This window comes from Dromiciops gliroides, chromosome 4 (genome assembly GCF_019393635.1).
Source record: "Dromiciops gliroides isolate mDroGli1 chromosome 4, mDroGli1.pri, whole genome shotgun sequence".
NCBI classification, from domain to species: domain Eukaryota; kingdom Metazoa; phylum Chordata; class Mammalia; order Microbiotheria; family Microbiotheriidae; genus Dromiciops; species Dromiciops gliroides.
The window spans coordinates 494,445,679-494,468,533 of NC_057864.1; the positions used below are offsets into that span (position 1 = coordinate 494,445,679).

The 22,855-nt window shown below is 51.5% G+C and overlaps 1 protein-coding gene across 1 annotated transcript in view; it reads right to left on the bottom strand.

Annotated features, from left to right (window-relative positions):
* The window catches only part of PCNT (pericentrin), a 134,444-nt gene extending 112,169 nt beyond the window's left edge, over positions 1-22,275 (bottom strand). The window contains exons 1-7 of the mRNA XM_044002591.1: positions 22,146-22,275; positions 19,695-19,928; positions 18,368-18,445; positions 16,920-17,102; positions 4,334-4,498; positions 1,278-3,566; positions 1,079-1,174 (exon numbers count right to left, since the gene is read on the bottom strand). Coding sequence (XP_043858526.1) covers positions 1,079-1,174; positions 1,278-3,566; positions 4,334-4,498; positions 16,920-17,102; positions 18,368-18,445; positions 19,695-19,928; positions 22,146-22,202 — 3,102 coding nt within the window. The 5' untranslated portion in view covers positions 22,203-22,275. The remainder of the gene's footprint in view (positions 1-1,078; positions 1,175-1,277; positions 3,567-4,333; positions 4,499-16,919; positions 17,103-18,367; positions 18,446-19,694; positions 19,929-22,145) is intronic.
* Between the last annotated feature and the right edge of the window lie 580 nt (positions 22,276-22,855).

Consider the following 22,855-nt stretch of genomic DNA (forward strand, 5'->3'; position numbering starts at 1 on the left):
ACCAACAATGCACCAGTGTGTCTACCTTCCCATACCCTTTCCAACAATGACCATTCCCATCTTGTATCACCTTTGCCAATTTTCAGAGGTACCATATCAACGTTGTTCTAATTAGCACTTCTCTTATTAGAGATCTGAAATATTCTTTCACACGGTAAGTAATACTTTGCACATCTTTTTGAGAATTATTTTTCATAGTCTTTTTTTAATAACCATCCATCTGCTGGGCAGTGACTTTTGGATATACAAACACCATCTGATAAATGTGATACAAAGATTCCTTTCCCATTCCACTGCCTCCCTCCTTATCCCAGATGCATTGATTTGGTTAGAACAGAAGCTTTTCTACTTCCCTCATTAAAGCAATCTTTTATCTGTTGTAACTGCCTCCATGCCTCGTTTGAAACTGGAACTCAAGTTGATGCTCATTAACTGGGGAACAGCTCAGCATCACAGTCCCTTAATGTAAACAGAAAATTGCTGTGCCCTAAGAAACGATGACTGTGATCAATGCAAAGAAACATGGAGAGACTCAGAGGAGTCAGGAAGATGGCAGCAAGCACAGAGGGAAGGTGGAACAGCCCACAGAACAGACAGGACGACAAGAGGAATGGAAGCGGAAACTACCACCAGAGAGTCAGAAGGGAGTGTCGTAAAACGACAAAGAACAAGCCTGGTTGAGAAGAAGGTGTGTGAGGAAACAGTACCCTCTCCTCTGTGGTGGCCAGCGGGCCACTAAGGAGGAACACTACCTCTAGACCTAAGGCCTTCAAAATCTCTTCACTAATGGTTCCTCCCCTTGTGCCCTTTCTTTCTTTCCTTCCTTCCTTTTTTTTTTAAATTATTTGTTCTATGGAATATCTCTGGGAAAGGGGAAACCTAGAAAATGTAAAACAACGCTCTCCATAACAGTTTGTTTTGAAGGGAAAGAGGACAGGGTTTCCAACCCACGAGCTGAGCGATGAGCAGGATCTGCAGCCCCTCCTCTTGCTCTGTGTCTGTGGGTGGGCCAGGCAGGCTTGCCCATAGGCAGTAACTCCCCTAACCAGAAAAAGGGCCGCCCTGTTCACAGGAGTACCTTCTTAATCAAGCCGATCTGCTCTTTCCGCTCTCTGTCCCATAGCTGCTGCTGCTGGTCCAGCTTGTCTTTCATCTGTTCCCTTATATCCTCCACCTAGAAATAAGACGAAGGAGAAGGTGGGGAGGAGTCTATTCCAAAGCTCCATCTGCAGCACCAGGAAGGCAAACATGGAGGTCAGTGCACCCCTGTGGCCTACCTCTTTCTGGTGCTCCCGCCTCAGCTGTGCTCTCTCAGCCTCATGCCGATGCTTCAGCTGACTCATCTGCTCTTCATAGCGGCTGCTCAGCTCAGACTGGACGTCCTCCAAAGCGCGTATGGTCTTCTGCGCCTCCGCCTGGAGCTGCCACCCTGGCTCTTCCTGAGCATTTCCCAAGGAAACCATAGGCTGAATCAGGTCATTTTCTGCTTGCATGAAATCTGATTCCTTTGCCTTTGTCTCAGCATCAAGTTTCTGACCCTCTGAAGGAGCAGATTTAGATGGTCCAGCCATTTCTATTTGTTCGTGGCCCTGTCCTTTTTCCAAGGATTTCATTTTCTCAGTAAGTTCAAGTATGTTTCCCTCAAAATTTTCCCTATCTTTAGAAAAGCTTGTTTCCCAAGTATTTTTTCCTTGTATTGTCTGTGGAAACAGATCTTCCTTGATAGCAATCTCGGCCCTCAAGGCCTCCACCTCCTGCAGCAGAGACTGGTTCAAAGCGGTTTTCTGACCCAGACACCCAGCAGACATGTGGCTTTGGGCTTCATGGGTACCAGGCTGGACTTGCAGTCTGGCCCCCGCCTGCCCAGCCAGAGCTCTGAGATGCACCGAGTCAGGAGCCATTTTCCCTGCTCGCCTCTCCACTTCTTCCTGGAAGACCTTGGCCATCCCAAGCCAGAGAAGAGCACGGGGAGCTGCCACAAAGGAGCCTCGCAGGTCTGTCATGCTACCAGCCGCAGCCCCAGGTTCAATCTGATCTTCACCCACTTCCTCCAGCCTCGGCACGATCTCATCACAGAACAAGGAGCTTCCCCTCTCCTGGTTTGGTCCAATTGGAAGGCTATGGCCTCCCTCCCACCATCTCTCCTCAGCCTCTTCAATCTCCTGGGAGAAATTCTTGAGTGCCAATTCCTTTTCCCTAAGGAACTGATGTAACTTCACACCGTCCTGCATCGGGTAAACCTTATCTTTACCCATTAACTCCGAGATTTCACTTAAGTCTCCTAGAGAGAAGCCACTGCCAGACTGTCTATTTGTCACTGAGTCAGCAAAGGAATCTGCTTCTGACAAAGCATCTGAGTCCATTTTCTCATCAGAGCCAAGGAAGAGCTCCTGTGATATAAAGCCCAGGCTCTCTCTCACAGACTTCCCCTGTAATGCGGTTTCTATATCAAAATATTCCGACGTCTCAGATTCGCTCAAGTGATCTTGCTGTTCGGTGCACACCAGGTATTTTTCCATCAAGTCCCCAGCTCCCTCCATCATCGATTCCCCCATGGATGCTTCCCCGTCGATCATTCTGTCATCCTCATTCACGTCAAGTTTTAAACTTCGGTTTTCTTCTCCAGACTCTAAACTGAACCTTTTGAGAACACCCTGATATTCCAGCTCAGGGCCCAGTGACTCTCGGGGCCAGAGGCATAGCTTACTCTGAACACTCTCAAGTTCAGCCTCCTGGGCATCAAAGGGACATAGTAACATTCTTTCCTCCTGCTCTGACCATCCTAACTTAGTGTCGCAGGCAGTGACTTCCTCGACAGGCTCCAGCTGGAGGTGTCTGCTGTTTTCAGGTTCTCCCAGCAACTCCCCATTCAACCCTTGGACACGGGAGCTGAGTGTTTGTGTCACTTCATCCTGATGTCCCTCTTCACCCTTGGAGTGCCAAGCTTCCTCTGAGTGTTTCTCCGGAGAAGAAAGCTTTCTCTTAAAATCCTCTAGCACACCCTTCTCCACCTGCTCAGCCTCAGTTCTTTCCTCCTGAAAAGCTGCCATGGGGCGCTCCGGTGTTGCGCACAAGCCATCTCTATGCAGATCCGGTTCGTGGAGTTGATCATTTAAATTGATGTTGACTCCACTGAGGCTCTGTGGCTCCCTGTCTCTTGGGTCTATAACCGGTGGGGCTCCTGGCTTCGTGGGCCCATCTGCTTTCCTGTGTTTCCCATCTACTGCGTCTCCACAAGCCTTTCTTGCTCCTGTGACCCCCCGCTCAGGCTCCTCCTCTAACACAGCCTGCCTCAGATCCTGCAGCGGCCTACAAACCTCCTTCTGGGGATGTGTTTGGGACTCCTCAACACAGTCTCGCTTTCCCTGCTTTAACTCTCTGGTTGCCGAGTCTTTCACTGAAAGAGCAGGCTGTAATGAAGCCAAGGCCGCATCAGCAGGGCGTGACTGGTCTGGGAGATGGCCGATCATCCCGTCCTTCTCTCCAACCACTTGTGACGGCTCCTGAACAGCACATTTCAAATGTTCTTCCATCTGGGCAAACACACTCTCTTTCTCTCTGATATTCTTAAAAATAAAACATTATATGTCAACTAAGAAGAAAACTTCACAAGCTAATTTACACGTTAATTGAAAATATCCAGTTATTATTCCACCTGATCTAATGTTACTTAAACACGGGTCAGTGCAGGCTAGACCCAAAGTGGTGTTGTCAGTTTTGTTTGACATTAATTTTTAGTAACAAGTGCAAAGAGAGGTTTGACATCACCACACGACAGTCCCAAATGATGTAGGATGATGGGAAAGTCGAGGACAGTGGGAGTAAGTGATTTCCCAACGGCCTTGGGCAAATTTCGATGCGATCCTGGTACATCAGGCCCTTTTCCCCGCAAGGGGGACAATGCTTACCTGCTGACTTCCTGGGGCTGCAGACAATTCTCATGGTTATTCCCCAAGAACTTACTGTCCCATTCTGGAAACGAACAGGACTCTAGCCAATCCTTAAGCACTACGAGATACAGGCCAAAGGGGCCACTTTGGAAGTGGTTCTCTGTGCACCTACCAGCCAGCATCTCTGATCCACACGGGGGTGACATGTTCCCCAAGAACATCAGTGTCTAGGACCTCACACCACTGAACATCTGATGTCATCACTCCAGTGACCTCAGTGAGGACACGCTGCCCGCCCACCACACACACCAGCCGGGTCTAGGCATCTTCCAGGCCCTCAGCAGGGAGCGGTCTGGCGAGCCGCCCAGGGACACACAACCAGCACGTGTGGGACAAGAACCGGGCAAGGGCTCCCAGGGAGGCTGTCTCGCACACTTCCTCACCTCCTGAGATGATCCCAGCTGCATGTCCAAATCCCGGGCCCTTGGGTACAGCACCTGCAGGGAAGGGCTTGGCTCCTGTGGGCTCTGCAGCAAGGCGGCTGCTGGGGGCTGGGGCCGTGACGAGCCTTCTTTGGTTGGCATCTTGCTCTTCAGAAGCTCGCTATTCTAAACGCCAAACAATTGGCCGTGAGCCCCCAGGAAAAGCTGGGAGTGGCTGGGGTGCCTCCCGATCCCCCGGCCTCCCCAGAGCTTCTCACAAACTCTCCAGCAGCCCAGAACAAGGAGTGCTGCAGAAGAGTAAGGCAAAGAGAGCTCCTGCTTCATCCGGCAGCGATCCCCGATGCCCCTGGACGTGGCCCACAGCCTGACCTTTGGCTCACTTTGCTCTGGCCCTCCCAGGTCCTAGAATGAGTCCCCCCTCCCTTGGCGTGGTCAGTCATGCCTGGGAAGCCAGTCCCCCATTAGCAGGCTCCTTCCCTCTGCAAGGCCCCCACTCTGATCCCTTCTGTCCTTCCCACTCAGAGAATCACAGAACAGCGTGGGAAAGGGCGTCCGGGACCATCCTGCCCACTCCACACCCAACACCCGGCCCTCCCGCCACGGCTCAAGTAGGCACCTGCTAACAAGCAGTCCCAACCCAAAGTATGCCATAGCACCTCCCCACACATGAGCTCATTTCACCTTCACGACCACCCAAGGAGACAGGTGCTAACGCTGTTCCCTTTTTACAGATGAGAAAACGGAGGCAGGAGTGTCAGAGGCCAGGGCCTTCCTATCACAAGCTGGACGTCCCACCCCTGGCCTCCTCAGGAGGTTCATTCCAGCCAGCTCCCGATTTGGGACTATGTTCATGTCCTCTGCTTCCTATGCTTCACCTAGGAGTCTTGACTTGGGGCTTAGAGGCTGTGGAGCCCCAGGGAGGGGAGGGCCATGCCAGGGGTCAGCCAGCAGCGAGTTGGGGGCAGATTCTGAACCTCAACCTCCCTGCCTCCAAACCCAGGTCCCTCCCGTCAGACCATGAGGCCAGATTGCCTCTCCTCTTCTCACCACCTGGCCTCCGACCCCTGTGCTGCTACAAGAGCCTCTCTGGCTACTCCCAACTTGGCAGGCCAGTTGGGCGGACCCATGACAATGGACCAGTGAACACCTTGCCCCTGCTTGATGCTCCCTCCTCCTATGGCTCTGACGGCTTTTTCTCAGTCTCTCTGGTCCCAGGGATGTACAGCCATGTGCCTGAGGTTCAGTCCCAGGTAATTCCTCCCAATTGGCATCATCGTGCCAACTCTCAGATGGATCCCTGTACTGGGGTTCATTCCACTGGCACCTCAAACTCACACCTGGTGAAAACTGCACAGATCATGTCCCTTCAAGGATTCAAACCCCACCCTTGGGAGCAGCTAGGTAGTGCAGTGAATATAGCACCGGCCCTGGATTCAGGAGGACCTGAGTTCAAATCCGGCCTCAGACACTTGACACTTACTAGCTGTGTGACCCTGGGCAAGTCACAAAACCCCCATTGCCTCACCAAAAAAAACAAAAAATCAAAACAAACCCCACCCTGAGCCCAGAGCCAGCCTGCACCCCACAGCCTCATGTGCCCTGCCCCTCCCCAGTTTTTTTTTTTTTGAAAGGCAATGGGGGTTAAGTGACTTGTCCAGGGTCACACAGCTAGTAAGTGTTAAGTGTCTGAGGCCGGCTTTGAACTCAGGTCCTCCTGAATCCAGGGCTGGTGCTTTATCCACTGCACCACCTAGCTGCCCCAATTTTTTTGTTTGGTTTTGGTTTTTATTTTTTAAATTTTCTTTCTTTCCTTTTTTGTTTTTTTTTTGGCAGGGCAATGAGGATTAAGTGACTTCCCCAGAGTCACACAGCTAGTGTCAAGTGTCTGAGGTCGGATTTGAACTCAGGTCCTCCTGAATCCAGGGCCAGTGCTTTATCCACTGCACCACCTAGCTGCCCCCAAAAGAATGTTTTTTGTTTGTTTGTTTTGCAGGGCAATGAGGGTTAAGTGACTTGCCCAGGGTCACACAGCTAGTGAGTATCTGAGGTCAGATTTTAACTCAGGTCCTCCTGCCTCCAGGACCAGTGCTCTGTCCACTGTGCCTCCTAGCTGCCCTGTGATCTACTCCTATCATCCCTTCTTTGGTTTGGCATTCAGAACCCACGAGATGCTGATCCTCCTAATACTCCCAGTCTTCTCCCACCTTCTATGTCCCCAACACTCTGATGTAGTGACTCTGGCCTCCCTGATGACACGCAGCCAGCCCCCTCATAGGCTGTCCTCCATGGCTGGAACCCTCTCTCTCCTCTCTGCCTCCTGGCTTTCCTCGGGCCCAGACCAAGTCCTTTCCCCACTGCCCTCCCTGTTACTGTCTCCCTCTGAGATTGCTGCCGATCGGCACAGTCTGTCTCTTCTCCATACAGAGTTGCCTGCATGTTGCTTCTCTTGTTAGAGTTTAAGCTCCTGGAAGGGACAGCTGGTTTTTGCTGCTCTTTGTACCCCCAGCACTTAGCACAGTAGTATATGGCATACAGTAACCATTTAACAAAAGACTGTTGAGGCAACCAGGTGGCCCAGTGATCAGAGCGCTGGGCCTAGCACCAGGGAGACCTGAGTTCAAATCCAGCCTCAGACACTTACGAGCTGTATGACTCTGGGTAAGTCACTTCACCTCTGCCTGCCTCGGTTTCCTTATTTATAAATAGGGATTTCTGGGTCCCATGAGCAATGTGATGCAGGAGTAGACATTTTCTCCGATCCCCATGACTCTCAAGCCTTTGCACCAAAACTGAATCCACTTCAGCCTCCTCCCTCACCCTACACCCCATTGGCAGTGAGGCTGCACAGCGGCAAACCCCACAACCCTGGTCCGGCCCTGAGCGGCAGACAGTGACACAGTGGACAAGCCCATGTGACACAGTGGACAAGGCCACATGACACTGGCAGTCAGCACAGCTCCTCTCTGCGCTGCTGGTCCTGGGCCAGAGAACTGAGCAACAGAGGGAGCAGGACGCTGAACACACGGCAGGGCTGGACAGCACTCCGCCCAGCTGGGTCCACTGCTGACCACTTAGAAGTCAGCGGGGCAGAAACCTAAGCCAGTCTACCAGGATCTGCCTATTGTGAGAGAAGGCTGACTCTGGGAGATCCAGCCTCCAAGGAAGAGAAAGTAAGCAACAGGGGAAAGGGAGGGGAAAAATGCTGCAATTATCAAAGGTCTTGGGAAGACAATTTCTCAAAGCTTGAAAATAAACAGATAAAGCAAAAGGGAAAACAGTAACAGCAGAAGGGGGCCTCGAGAAACAAGTTCAGGCACCTATGAATAAATACTGCAACCAAAGGGAAATAGGACAACACTTGGGGAGAGAGAGGACTCTGGACTATGAAGAGAACGCAGAACCACAATGCGCTGCTCCAGAGGAGCTTAAAAGAGAAATGAGAAGGATGAGAACAGAACTCACAGCCTCTACAGCAAACACAACGGGGAGAAGAGAAAAGCTGGAGTCTGCAATGGCTGCCTCACCAAGGAAATGAGAGAACAGTAGATCAGGAAAGCAAACACGAGCAGTGAAGGAAAAACTGGAACTTGGAAAAAAAAATCTGCTCTGAAACCATCAGAGATCCTTGGGCTCTGAGAAGAACACAACAGTACAAAAAAGCCTCAAAGCCATAAGGAAGAGAACAAGAGAAGAGACCTTCTGAACCCAAAACAATGGCATGCCAACGGAAAGAATTCGCAGATCACTTCCAAAAGAACACAAAGCTGCAAATCCCAAGACACAGTGATCAAATTTAATCATTCAATCCAGAGACAACAAATTCTGCAGGCCATCAGGAAAAAGTCCTTCAAATTTCCAATCAGGCAAGACTCCTGTACACTCACCAGAAAAAGCAGGGGAACAAAACAACGATCTGTTCTGAAGGGCACCAGAGGTCAGGATGCAGGAGAGGGGGACCTACCATGCAAATTTGAGCTTGACCATAAATGAAAAAAGATGGACATTCAATAATAAAGAGGTATTTGGGGGCAGCTAGATGGCACAGTGGTTAAAGCACCGGCCCTGGAGTCAGGAGGACCCGAGTTCAAATCCAGCCTCAGACACTTGACACTTACTAGCTGTGTGACCCTGGGCAAGTCACTTAACACCCATTGCCTAAAAAAAACCCAAAAACCAAAACAAAATAAAGAGGTATTTGAAACATTCTTAGAAAGAAAACCAGAAGGGAATAGATTATTTACTCCTCAAACCCTCCAAACAACGGAGAAGCAGGAAGAGTGAATAAATGCTGTGATTTGTGGGATATGGTTCTGGATGAGGCCACTTGTCCTACTGGAGTGGGGCCAACTGGCACCTGGGGGAACAGGAAAGCATGGAATCATGGGGATTCTTGAGGCAAATGAGGGAAGAAAGGTAACGGAGGAGGGTATAGATCACTGGTAGGAGGGGTCCTCTGACACCTCCAATAAATGGCATTGTGACAGGCAAGCTCTACAAGGCAGTGGCAGAAACTATCTAGAGGGTAGAAAACAGGATAACCTTCGAAGTTTTGATTTCACAAGGAATACAGAAAATAGAAAGACTAGTTAATTATAGGAGTCATGAGTTAGAGAACAAGAGTCTGGAGTAGATAGAAAGAGAAGATGAAGAGAGTGAGAGAAATCCTTTTTGGAAAAAGGTGCCAAAAAAGGACATTTTAAAAACTAATGGACAGGGCAGCTAGGTGGCGCAGTGGATAAAGCACTGGCCCTGGATTCAGGAGGACCTGAGTTCAAATCTGACCTCAGACACTTGACACTTACTAGCTGTGTCACTTAACCCTCATTGCCCCACAAAAAATAAACAACAAAAAAACCCAGAAAACTAATGAACAGAACAGAAATTAAAACAACACTAAGGCACCACCCCACACCTACCAGATTGGCTAACGTGACAAAAAAAAGAAAAATGGATGGGATGTGGAAAAATTGGGGCACTAACACACTATTGGTGAGGTTGGAAACTAATCCAATCATTCTGGAGTCCACTTGGGGACTATACCCAAAGAGCTGTAAAATTGTGCATACCCTTTAACCCAGCAATACCACCATTAGGTCTATACCTCAAAGAGATCAAAGAAAAAGGAAAAGGATCCATATGTACAAAAATATTTCTAGCAGGTCTTTTTTGTGGGGGCTGAGAAATGGAAATCGAAGGGATGCCCATCAATTGGGGAATATCTAAACAAGTTGCAGTGTATGACTGTAATGGAATATTATTGGGCGATAAGAAATGACAAACAGATTGTTTTCAGAAAAACCTGGGAAGACTTATATGAACTGATGCAAAGTGAAGTGATCAGAACCAGGAGACAATTAACTGTACACAGTAACAGCAACATTGTAGTGATGATCAAGTGTGGCAGACTCAGCTACTCTGATCAAGACAAGGGTTTAAGACGATTCCAAAAGACCCATGATAAAAAATACTACTCAACTCCAAAGACAGACGCAGACCTTTTAACTTTCTTCATACTTCTTGGTTTTTTGTGCATTTTCGTTTACAACAAGGTTGATATGGAACTGTTTTTGCACAATTTCACAGGATAAGTGACATGATATTGCTTGTCTTCTCAGGGGGTAAAGGAAGAGTGAAAGGGAGAGAATTTAGAACTGAAAATTCTTTCAAATCAATGTTAAAAACTTTTATGTGTAATTGGAAAATAATTAGCAAAATAAATAAAAAATACATTACAAAAGAAAAAACAAAACCTAATGAACACAACAAATTGAAGGGGAGGAGAGAAAGGGGGAATTAGGGTTAGAGTCGCTAAGAAAGAAAAAAAGGGAGAGAATAATATGATAGAAAAAAGCAGGAGAGAAAAAGGAACAAGTGAGCAAAACCCCAAAGGAAAAGGGATAACAAGGAGGGGAATCAGGGATATGGGGTAGAGAGACAGTGGGAACAGAACCACATTAAAAAAGATTAGGGTAGGGGCAGCTAGGTGGCACAGTGGCTAAAGCACCAGCCCTGGATTCAGGAGGATCTGAGTTCAAATCCAGCCTCCAACACTTGACATGTACCAGCTGTGTGACCCTGGGTAAGTCACTTAACGCTCATTGCCCCACCAAAAAAAAAAAAAAAAAAGATGAGGGTAAAGTAACTGAAGAAACAGAGTACTGTGTACACAGGCCCAGAGGGGACCACTCCTAAACTACTCGTATAATAGGGCTCATTCTAGTGCCTATGTTGGGGGGCTGAGAGGACGAGCCGAGTGCTTTGGGTGAGGGCCCTGTGACCCTCCTGGGGCCACACAAAGACTAGCTTCGATCAGCACTGTCAGCGCTGCCTTGGTCCAGCACAACACCACGCAGGCAGGGCCAGCGTCAGAGCTGGCAGGCCTTGGGTTTGAGCCCCACCCCCCTTTTACCATGTATGGGCTGGCAAGTCCCTCCAGCTCTCAGTGCCCAGGAAACAGGAAGTGGAAGGTCCCAAGGGCTTGTCCACACTGCTGAGGGGAGAAGTTTCCACACCTCTAGTCTCTAAACCAAAACTCTTCCAAAGAAAGAGGGACTGACTCTAACAGCACCAGAGCTCCAGACTTTCTTAAAAATCACAGTGTCTTTCCATAGTCTAGAATGACTTCAATGTAGCTTATGAGCAAATTACCTCTTGTAACTGATGCTGCAGGTCATGCATCTGGTTGGCCAGGAGCAGGGCTTCCTGTTGCACATCCTCGTGACTCTGCCTCGCCTGCTGAAGGTGACTGGTCAGCTGGACAATGATTCTGTCTCTTTCCTGGACTGCCATCTCTAATTCCTACCACAGGGGCCAATGTAGAATGGAAGGCTCTTTCAGGGTTTTGAAAAAGCCACCTCGGTACAGTATGTACCAAGCAACCTGAAGCTCAAAGATATTTGTCACCAAGATCCAATACAGAGCAATGCCTGCCATGCATTGGCAGGAGCCCTCACGGAAGGCTCCAGGGGCCCACCTAGACGGACACGTGGTCAAACACGAGGACTCCGTGGCCTGCCCAAGCCTCCACCACACAGCCCTCACTTCTTATCCCCTATAGAGACACAACAACCTCCTTCCACTCCAATGTCTCCTGTTTATATTCATTTGGATGAGCCCGTGACTATCCTAGCCTATGTGTGTGTACAAACGCACCTGCAGACACACACAATTTTCAATATCAACCAAACACATCAAACGGGTCACCAAGATTCACAAGAAAAGTAACGGCCCAGACGTCCCTGGGGGAGCCTCAATGCCCTCCAGCTTTCTTTGCCCACTGTCCCTACTTTGTTTCTCCTCCTCGAAGAGCAGAGATCATTTCAGAGAAACAGCAGCAGAGCCCCAAGAGATGAATTACCTGGTCCTTGTGTGCCCCATGGGCATTCATCACCTCTCCCTTGGGGCCTCAGTTTCCCCAACTGTCAGATCCAGAGTTTGGACCAGCTATGCCATCAGGGGAGCGATTCTGTGCCAGGACCCTGGCCTCTCCGTGTGTCCCTGGGACCCCAGAAGCCTTTCTGCCTCAGTTGGCACACCCTCTCCTCTTCTATGACTCAGCAAGCTGGGGGTTCGTGTGCTTGCTGTGAGCCTGGCATGCCCCCAGACCCAGCATGCTGCTCCTCCTGGGTCAGAGATTTACTACACAGTGGAATAAATCAATCTATCCAATTTCCCTGAGGTCTCTTCAAGGCTCTGGTCCCATGATGACTTGACCAGTTTCTCGATCCTGCCCCGGTGAGCAGCCCTGGGGAGAGCCTGACCATGTCCCAGGCTCTCCCTGCAGAGGCAGCAGCAACCATGAACTCTGACCCCATCAGTTTCTCTCATCACATGCGCAGGCTTAGCCACAGCCTGCCCCAACCACAAGAGGCAGGTGCGCTGATGTCCACAGTCCCAGGAGGTGTAGGCTCAGGACTGCAGACCAAGGACAGAAAGCAGAGGCGGTACAGGGGAGGCCGACCACAACAGCCCCGTGCTGCTTATCTGGGCAGCCGGCTTCGATCACATGAACTCTGGGCTCCTTTCCTGCTCTCTGGCTGGAATCCCAGCATCTACTAGGGCCCACCAACAGGCCCTGGGCTCTGTACGAAGAGTTCAGAGATTCCAGCCCCCAGACACAATTCCGCTTTCCTGACTGAGGATATGGCGGCCTAGCCCTGAGAAACACTGAACTCATTATCTTCCCCTAGAACGTCCACACTATGGCTGAGGGCACCAACCAGGCCCAACAGCTGGGAATCATTTTGATTGCCCCGTGTCCCTCCCATTCACCCCACCACGCTCAGCAAACCATCAGGTCGGGTCATACCTGCCTTCCGCACCCCTTGTCTTGGCTCCCCCTTACCTCCAGCTTTTTAGTGGTCTGCCTCGAGCCGGCTCCACTACAGTCCACCCTCCCTTTGGCTAACAGGCAGGGCTGACCATCCTTTGTCCTATCAGCTGAGAGATTCCATCTGGCATTCAAAGCTCTCCCTAGCCAGACTCCTCACACTCCTAAGAACACTACGATCCCCCAACCATGGCCTTCCTCATGCTCCCCCATGCTGGGACTGCTCCTTCCTTCACCCATACACCTCAGAGATCCTACCTCCTACAGGTGCGTCTGCAGGTGCCTCCACTGCTCACACCTACCCTCGTTATCGCGTTAGACTACATACTCCTTGAGAGCAGGGCTTGTTTTTTGTCTCTCAGCACAGTGCCAGGAATACTGTAGGCACTAAATAGATGCTTGCTGACTGAACTAGGATGGACCCTCCGTCCCACCACCTCACCAACCTCCAATAGCCCTGACTCTACATTCATGGCACTGCGTTACACAACAGTACAGTCAGGGGCACAGAACTGGCTGGAAGAGCAGGGTCATCCTCTCAGGAGGTGTCCAGGGCCACAACCTCGGAAAAAGGCCGAGAGAGGGATGCTCATCACCATCTCTGTAGATGACACCAAGCTGAGAGAGAGCGTGCATCCACAGAGGGCTGACAGCATCGGGATCCACAAGGACCTTGGCAGTCTTGAGCACTGGGCTGAGTCAGATATAAAAGTCACTAGGCAGAACTGAAGTGTCTTGCCACCAGACACAAAACCACTCAACATGGGGGGCAGCCAGGTGGCGCAGTGGATAAAGCACCGGCCTTGGATTCAGTAGGACCTGAGCTCAAATCCGGCCTCAGACACTTGACACTTACAAGCTGTGTGACCCAGGGCAAGTCACTTAACCCTCACTGACCCATCAAAACAAATCAACATGGAGAAGGCAAGGCTAGGTAGCCATTGTGAAACTACAAGCTTGATGCGACTATGGGCACCATTAAGGGAGGCTGAGCTTCCAGGAGCAAGGATGTGGCCCCTCATCTGCCCTGGGGCTCTAAGAAGGATCCTGACAAACTGGAGTGTCTCCAGAAGCAGACAAGCTGACCGCGAGAGCCAGTGGGAGCTGTCTCTGGGATTCTGGGGCCAGGAGGAGCGGCTCGCCTTGTTCCCTGCAGCCTGAGGACAGATGCAGGAATAGCCAGGGACACTGCAAAGGCACAGCTGGGTTTGGCATTACCCAGGAGAGCTAGCCCAGGGTGGAAGGGGCCGCCTCCGCAGCTGGTGGACGCCCTTTCTGGGAAGGGCTCTCTAAGCAAAGACTGTGCAGCCATAGGGTGACTCCTACCTCTCAGACTCTGGAATGATGGGGTTTTATTACAAAATGCTTGAAGGTTTGGGAACGGTATTTCCTTTTCTTTCCAAGATAGCGCTCTAAGCTGCAGGATGGTAACTGCGCTTCTAGGGGAAAACGTTAAAGGCTCAGGCATTTTGTTGCTTATTATTGCTGAGATGTTTGAGGAGACACAAATGTAGATTTTAATGAAAGACAGTGCTGAAAGTTCAAAGTATTTTTTTTCCATCTTGTAAACCTCAAATTTCAGGACATTTCTTAAAGAATTCTATTTGGGATTTCTCCTTGCTGGGGTCGCTAAATATTTCTACTACACAAAGAAGATCCCTCTAATTCTCTTCAGGATGACGTCAGGTCTGTTTGCTGCCCTGGCCTGTTTCCCTTCTGCATCTGAATTCGGCTCCAGCCGGACCTCTCGCCTCTGTCATCTCACAGCCGGCATCCTGCCCTGCAAAGCCAGTGACTGTTCTGCTGCCTGTGGCACAGAACACTCGGAGCTGCTTGAATCTCTCTTCTCTTTGCTGGCTCATTCAGGGAGTATTACCTGGCATTTAAATGCATTCTTTTCCCTTTTTCTGTGACCCTTCTACTGCTCCACTCATTTCACTGCTTGTATAACCCTTCCTTGCCGGGGGCACACCTGGTCCCCTGCAGCCACCATCCAGGGAAAGAAGGACCCTTGCAGGGATGAGGCCTCCCCCTTCTGAGCAGCCCAGAAAGTCCGCATCAGTACTGTCCTTGGCACTGTCCAAAGCTCCACATTCAAACCGGACAGGGTGTCTCAGCTCAGGAGCCTTGCCATCTGCCCTGCTGCAGGTAGCTCTTTCATGTGGCCCCTCCAGCGAGCAGGGACTGGCCAGCTTTCCTCTCTGGACCCCCATTGCTGAGCACAGGGCTCAGCCCAGAGGAAGCTCCATTTCACCAGGCACTTCTGTAAAAAGTCTGGCACCTTGGATTGTTTTCATATGAACAATCTCTGTCTCAAACACAGTGTATTTGCTCATAATATCCCAGATGACTTTTATGTGGTTCTTGTGACATCACCAGAGAGCACATCATTGAGGAATAATCTACCTGTGATTCCAAACCTTCTTTAACAAGACTTTAGGGTTTCTTTGGATGCCAAGTGCCAGTACTGACCCCCTCCAGTTCTCATGCCAAGTGCCAGTACTGACCCCCTCCAGTTCTCAGTGAATCCTGCTGGGCTCTCTCCTTCCTTGCTTTCTTTTATGTCATTCTATCCTTGGAGGGCAATGACAGGATGAGAGACGTGATTATGAATGGCCAATGATTTGGGGAGATCCAGAGTCATGCCTTTTAAAGTCCTGATTTTAAAAGTTCAGTCTCTGATAACACTGATTGCACTAACTTTCTTGTTCAAACCCCACCCAGGTGGGAAAGCCAAGGTCTTCTACTCAGGGCTGGGTGGGGATAAACTCTTTGAATAGAAGGACCAATGCTGGGAATGACATAACAGAAGTTCAGGTCTAGCCCCTCATTGTAATATTCATTCTCTCATTAATTGTTAACCAATCAGAGTTGGCTGCCACCCTCAGGAACACCCCTTTTCCAAGGGGCACATAAGCCGTGAGCCAGCCGCCACGACTGTCTTTGGTCTGAGAGATAGCAAGATGACAATCTTTTTATTAAAATGCTAGCATTATTAATAAAATACCCAGAAATGATGTGTCTCAAACCTTTCTAAATGGCATGAGTAGCAGAAATGCTAGGGTGGCCCTTCCCTCCTCCTGTCCCTCAGTTTACAAGTAGCCTACACAGTATGACGTGGGGCATCCAGAGGCGGGGCAGTGGGGCTGGGGCAGAAAACACCAGCACAAACAGGAGCTAACGCATCTCTCCGCCCCCTCCCCCTCCTGACATTTCTTTCTCACTGGGTATTTGGTTGGTTTTTCTTTTGTTTGGGGGACCAGGGGGTGGGGGGTGTTAGCTTCTTTCTACTCCACCATTTGCTATGTCATGATGTGAAAAGGCCAGCCAGCTCTTCTGGACAGTTCAGAAGGCCCAGGGAGCCCAGCCCAGAGGCTCCACAGTCCCCAGGGCAGAGGCTCTTTCCCCTGCAGGGAGTTCAATGTGCTTTTCTTAGGCACTTCCCTTCTATCCAAGAACCTCAAGGGTCTGTGGTGTCAGGAGCTGCATTTGCCTCCCTCCTGAGGGTCACCACCCCTGGGCTTCCAGAGACTCATTGGGACTGAGGTATTCACTCTATGGCCGAACACACGGAACCTAGGCCAGAGCCCACCTGGGCACACACAGAAAATGCCCCCCCAAACAAAATGCACGCTTTGCCCTTCAGTGCTAGCATGGAAGGCAAGACATAGCAATGAGAAGCGAGAATGCCAAGCTGACTTGTGACTGAGGCCACTGGCCCATACTGCCTGCACCCTGGCAGCTTCACCAAGGATGGACCACTGAGGTCCATCTCTAACCCCCTTCACTGGCTTCTGGTCCACCAGAAAAGGCCAAGTCCTTATAATAGCAGCTGCCGCCAAATGGCATTGAGAAATGAACAAACAAAAATGTTTCCTAAGCGCTTACTCTACACCAAGGCCTGAGCATACAAATAGAGAACAAGATAGTTCTGGCCCTCAACAAGCTTACAGTCAAAGAAACAAGGCTATTCCTCGAGAGAAAGGCATTCCGAAACCAATATGAAAGACTCTAAACACCCCGCCCCGGCCAAAACTCATAGCATCCATCTCCAACCAGAGCCAAAGGGATCAGGGTCAAGACCAAGACTGGCTGCAGCTGCCCCCAGGACTCTTCCCTCCCCTCTTCCTCCTCCCTCAGGCCCTCCCCACCCTCGGCAAAGCCTGCACTGAGGCTCTCCAAGAGTCCTGAAAAGTTCGTCCTCGTCCCTCTCCCTAGCCCTCCCTCGGGCTCCTCTGGAGGGCCACAAGCTCCTACCTGCTGCAGCTGAGCAGCCTCAGAGCACTGGGCCAGCCGCACCTGAAGCTCGCCCACCTCCTGACTCAGTAGGTCAATGTCCTCCTGCTTGCCCACAAGTTTCTCTTCCAGCATCTTAATCTTGGCCTGAGCCCTTGGCACTTCAAATTCACTGGGCTCTGTGGCTAAGGATGATATGCTGTCCTGTACAGAGAAAGACACACCAACCAGCATTTCACACATGCTGGCAACCATCTCAAGCCTCATCTAGAGTCCAATGGAGTTGTAAGGGAAAGCACTGATGCCCGAGTATGTGCCCGCAGGGTTCCAGGCATTATGACCCCAAGAGTTTGAAGCAAGGAAGATTTCAGAAAAAATGCTGCAGAAATAACTGCATACACTGGCAACTTCATATAAGGTGCTGGTCATGGAAGAGAGAAGGCAGCCAAGATGGGACCTTCCATTCATGACTTGCAAGACCTAGAAGTAAGCCCGTTGCAATTCTTCAACAGCTTTTGACTATAAAATCTTCTAAGAAACCTTTCAGGACCAATAAAGTCACACGGATTCAGCAATTCAAGTTATTTTGGACACATCAAAGAAATTCTAAAAAGTAGTCCCCAACATGTTTAAAATGTCTTAGATACCCTCAATAGCAAAGTTCAACTTTCAGTCCAAACCTGAGAGCCATTTCCAAGGCCCGTGCTCTCTTCCTCTCTCTCTCCATCCTCTTTTCCACCATGGCCCTGGGCTGGGAGGTGCCACAGGGGCAGCACGCGGGAAGAAGCCAACAGGCCACAGACAATGCTTCTTCTTCCCATGGCACTAATGTGAGGGGGTCAGGAGGGGGATCAGTCCCTGGCCTTCTCTAGCTTCTGTGGCCTCACAAATGTAGTAAACCAGCCAAGTCCCAAAACAGCTAAATGGTAGTTGAACCCCACATTAGGAAACAAATCGTCACCCAAAGCCCAGTGTTCTGTTAAGGGCTAAAATTCTAGCTAAACTGTCTAAAATATCTAATGAGTGGTCGCCAATCAATTATAAGCTTTAGCAAGAGTTAGACTTTTAAGCATTTATTAAGGAGAATAAGAATTTGGTAAAGAGAGAGAGAAAGGCCTAGATTCCTATCTATTAAAGGGAGAGCGCATTTCTAGCTCCCTTCTCCGCCAGAGTCCAGAGGAAAGAGGCCCCAGAGCGAGCGCCAGTCTCTTCCTCCTCCCACTAGCCCGCGTCACTTCCTGACGCCAAAGAAAAGACTCCTGGTCTTGCCCTCAAAGACCTTCACTTCATGGGCGGAACTCTTCTACAGTAAGTATCCAGCAGGGGGCGTCATTCCAATCTTTACAGTTCCTTGAGTTGTTGAGAGAGAGAGAGAGAGAGAGACACACACACACACACACACACACACACACACACACACACTCTCTCTCTCTCACACTAAATACATAAAGCAAGACCAATATCCTTACTTTTGGTACTTGTTCCTGTACAGTTAATTCAGTCACTGGCTTCTTCTGTGCTGACCAACTGGAAAGCTCCCTCTCAGCCTTACCAATGAAGAGACAAAGAAAGGATTAAAGAGAAAGGAGAGAAGAGTCCAAGACATCACCGGCCTGCCCCACACCGCTCCCAAAAGACAAATACCACCACATATTTTGGTGCCCTGATCCGCTCTGGTACAGGGCCAGGGCACAGCCTCTTTGCCTGCTGCTGGCATTGGGGCATGATGGTACTTAGTGCCATTCCTAGACCCACACTTTCCCAGTGCCTACACAACTCTGGTCACCTGAATTTCCCAAAGAAGGAAAATATTGGGCAATTTTCATATATTAGGGATAGGTGGTCAAGGATGCTGGTTTCAAAGGACCTCTCTAGAAACTCCTACAATTTGCAGCCCATTCCAAATCAAAGGTGCCATTGATACACCAGACAACAACACTGAAGGGACAAGTGGCCTTCTTCTTTTCAGAATGTAACCCAGAGAGCTGCACTGAAATGTTTGCTTGCCCTTCTTGGGCATCTCCAAAATTCATAGCCTAGTTTCCATCACCTACTGTTTTTCAAAAGCAAAAATTCGAAGGCTCCCACCTCCCACATGCCGAACGTGGCTGGCTCTGCTGCCTCCTTGGCCTCCATGCACCACCACACCAATGGACCTTGAGCCCAGGGCTCCCCAACAAGCTGAGGCAGACCCTTGGACCCAGGAACCCCCCAAAGCGGTGACCCTGCCAGATCCCCCACAGCTGGCTGACACTCATCCCCTTTTCTCTCTTCTGCTTAGCACCTTAGACAAAGCAACACACATCTCCTCTCTTTCCTCTCCTCCTCATCCTCCTGCAGGGCCCCCGGGAAGAAGTCAGGCCACTGAAGCGGGGTCTACATCAGTAGCACCATGGAAGGCTTGGCTCCACTTGATCCCCACTCACTTCAAGGGCAGTAAGGTGAGAGGGAAATGGAAGAGGGGGAGGCCACTGGGGAATGTGGAAAGTTTCTAGGTAGTTCTCGGTTTGAATTGGGAGTGTGGGGAGAACCAACCCTGTTGAGCTAGTTAATGCTCTCAAACACAATCAAGTACCAGACCTAAAAGAGTCTCTCAAAATGACCACGTCACCCAAGAACAAAACACTGGGGAAAAGAGAACACCAATCACTCACCTTGTGGAAACAAGAAACCCATCCTCCCACTTATGGCAGCCAAAAACAGACCAAACATGGAGGTTAGTGAGTTACAAGGAGAGGTTCATGTTATGAACACCAAGCAAGGCAAACAACAGCCACACTCCACAAAGCGCTTTACCGTGGGATCCAGCACACCGGCTCCCGCCTCTGTGCAGTTGCTGCCGGCTCGGCTTTCCGTGCTCTGCTCCAGGTCCGAAGGGAGCTGGCTGTCTGGGGTCTCTACCGCACACGCACACTCCTCCTCCTCCTTCTCCTGGACAGCCGCATGGACAGCCGAGCTCTTCCTCTTCGACGCCTTTTTCTTCGAACTCGTACTGTCGCCTTTTGTCTTTCTTTGTCGGAATTGAGCAAGCTACACAAGAAGGTTAAGAAGTAGTAGAGACAGAGGTAAGTGAGAAAAAAATAACAAGACCACAAAGTTAACACACACGTGGAAGAGGCCATGGAGTGTCTTAATCCGACCGTCCATAAAAATACTCTTGGATTCCCTTGCTACTGAGGCTTGTTCTGCCCCAAGTAGCCAAGCAAGGCATCACCCCTAACCAAACTCATCACGACTGACCCTGCGGGTTGCAGTCTGCCCAGCTCTAATATTAACTAAAATGACATGCAAGTTCCCAATCTATTAGGGCCCTAATTTCCTTATACAAAGAGGTCAAAGCGATTAAAGCAACAGCTGACAGCACGGCCCTGGGCCCTGGCAGGATGTTGCCAAGCAAGAGGAAACTCTGCCCCTTTCATTCTCTTGCCCCCACTGCCCCCCAAATCTAAACATCTGCACTAACACTTCCTAGCCACAGATTCAGAGACCCAGGGACAGAAATAGCAAATAATTCATTAAGCTAGGTCAATTTCCTTTCTTCCTTTGAAGACTCAGATGCTCTATTTTTCTGAACCATCTCAGCTCACAAAACACCAGGGACCTCCAAATAATGTCACCCATTACAAGCCACCTCTCCTTAGTTCCTTGAGCTGAGATGCAATTAATTCTTTTAAACTACACTCCTTGTAGCTGACCAGAATTTTCCACTAACATTTCAAAGGCACGAGAGGCAGAATCATTTCAGTTAAAAATGTTTCCAAGTGCCAGCTCTAGGTTGTCTGATATAAAAGGGCAGACTTGTAACCTGTTTTGTTATAATGCAACCTTATGGACACGACTTACACGTGGGCTATCTCTACCAGAGCCACCCTCTATTCCCAAGGACCGACACACCGTTTTCCTTCAATAGCCCATTTCCCTTTATTCCGAAGCACAGTGTTCTCCCAGTACCAAGTTCAGACGTCTTTGAGAGCAATGACTCAGGCCATCATCGCCTCTGTCTCCTCTGTGCCTGGGATGGCTCAGAGTGATGTGAGAAATGCTCACAACAGGGGCTCCCCGACCAGCAGACAGGCACCCACTTTGGGGGGTGGTACTAGGTTTCTCTCCTGTTGACTAAGCAACCTGATAATAACCGTGACAAGCCAGAGAAGGTAGCCAACACAGTACACGGGAGGGCCGACAGCTTGGTGGGGCTCACTCCTTCCAATCCCTTGCCCAGGCCAGAAGCCCACAGGGCCGCTCCACTGGGCACTTTCACTGGACGCCTGGCCAGTCCCCCCCCACGCCTTGGTTCCTGAGGGTGCCAGCTCACAGATGGGGCTGGATGGAGGCCATGGCGGGTTTTAACCAAAGGCCCAGGTCTCTGGGGGAGCCCAGCCTGCACACCCCGCTCCAAGCCTGGATCCTGGGGCGGGGGGGGGGGGGGGGGAGCCGCCTGGTGCGGGCCGGGGCTTCTCCTGGCCTACGAACCTCCGGCCCAGCTCCCTCTCTGGGTCAGGGAAGAGGCCTCAAAGACAGGGACAAGGACCAGGCTGGGAGCCCCCGGAACACCTGTGGAAGGCCGGCCTGGGAGGCCCCTTTTCGCCCCAGGGGCTGCCGCAGTTGGGTTGGGAGGTCCATAAGGACGCGCCCCTTCCCCGGCACCGCGCCTACGCCCCAGGCTGGCCTCAGTTTCCCCATCTGTACAAGGCCACTCCCAGCTCAGAAGCGCCTCTTAGAATGGAGAAACCCCAGCCCAGGACGCCCACCTGGCCCACGCCCCCTCCTCAACCCCGCCCCAAGCCCCGCCCGGAGCCTGGAGGGAGCGTCCCAAGACCAGCAGGCAGGCCGCCGACTTCCGGCCCGGACTTCTGCGCTTCCGGGACCCTTCTAGCACGCCAGAGGGCCGGGCGACTCGCTAGTCAGGGTCCGAGCCCCGGAGGGCGAGGCGATTCGCCAGACGGCGGAGCCCGGGCCCGCCTCCGCCCCGTGCCGATTGGCCGGGAGGCCGGGGGCGGAGCCTGAGAAAGAGCGGCGGATTCAAGATGGCGGCGGCCGGGAGGTAGCGGAGTCCCGGCGAGACCGCGGGAAAGGCGCGGCCCCGGCAGGTATGGCGGGCCGCAGGGCCGCCGGGCTCTGACCCGGGCCGCGCCTTCCCGCTCTCCCGGAGCCGCGGCTTTCTCTCCCCTTCCCGGTTCCCCATGGCCTCCCGCTTCCGAACTTGGCGCGCGCGGAGTCCTCCGCGGAGGTCGGGGCCGGCCCTACCTTTGCCCGGCCGGCTTCCACCTTGCGCCGCCGCTCGTCTTGCTCGCGGTCCTCCATGGTGTGGCGAGGGGGCGCGCGGGGCTGCGGGACGGACGCGACCCTCCGCTGCCGCCTCCTCAGCCGCCGTATTGACACAGCGGCCCCGCCCCCTTCGGGCCCCGCCCCCGTAGCTGAGCGGGAGTGAGGGGCTGGGACGCGGCGTGGTCCCGCCCCTGCCTTCGCCGCGCCCTCGGAGCTCTGGCGGCGTTTTCCCCTCTCACGCTGTCCCGCCCACGCCCATCGGCGTGCTCCTGCAGATGGATGGCTCTGCTGACCAACGAGTGAACGGCGTCTGTTTGCCCTGCCAATCACGGGCTTGAGGCGGGTCGCTCTTCTCACGGAAGCCCGACCCCACCCAGCCAACCGCCCGGGTAGAGCTCTGATTGACAGGCGCGCTTGCCGCTCCCTCCTTCCTTTTTCCGCGCAGCCCAGGCTCCGCCCACCTTAGATAATCAGCCAGTGATCTACAGACGTCGACCGAGCCGAACGCTCCGTTTGGCCAATTTCAAAGGGCCCGCCTTGAGCCGCTAGACGCGTTGTCCAATCAGAGGCGCGGGCGGGAAAGGGACGGAAGCGGCGGCTGGAAGGGCCGTTGAAGGGCCCGAAGCCCGGGAACTTCAGGACGGGACGTGGCTGGGGGCAGGATAAAGGCAGTCATTAACCCTACTCCC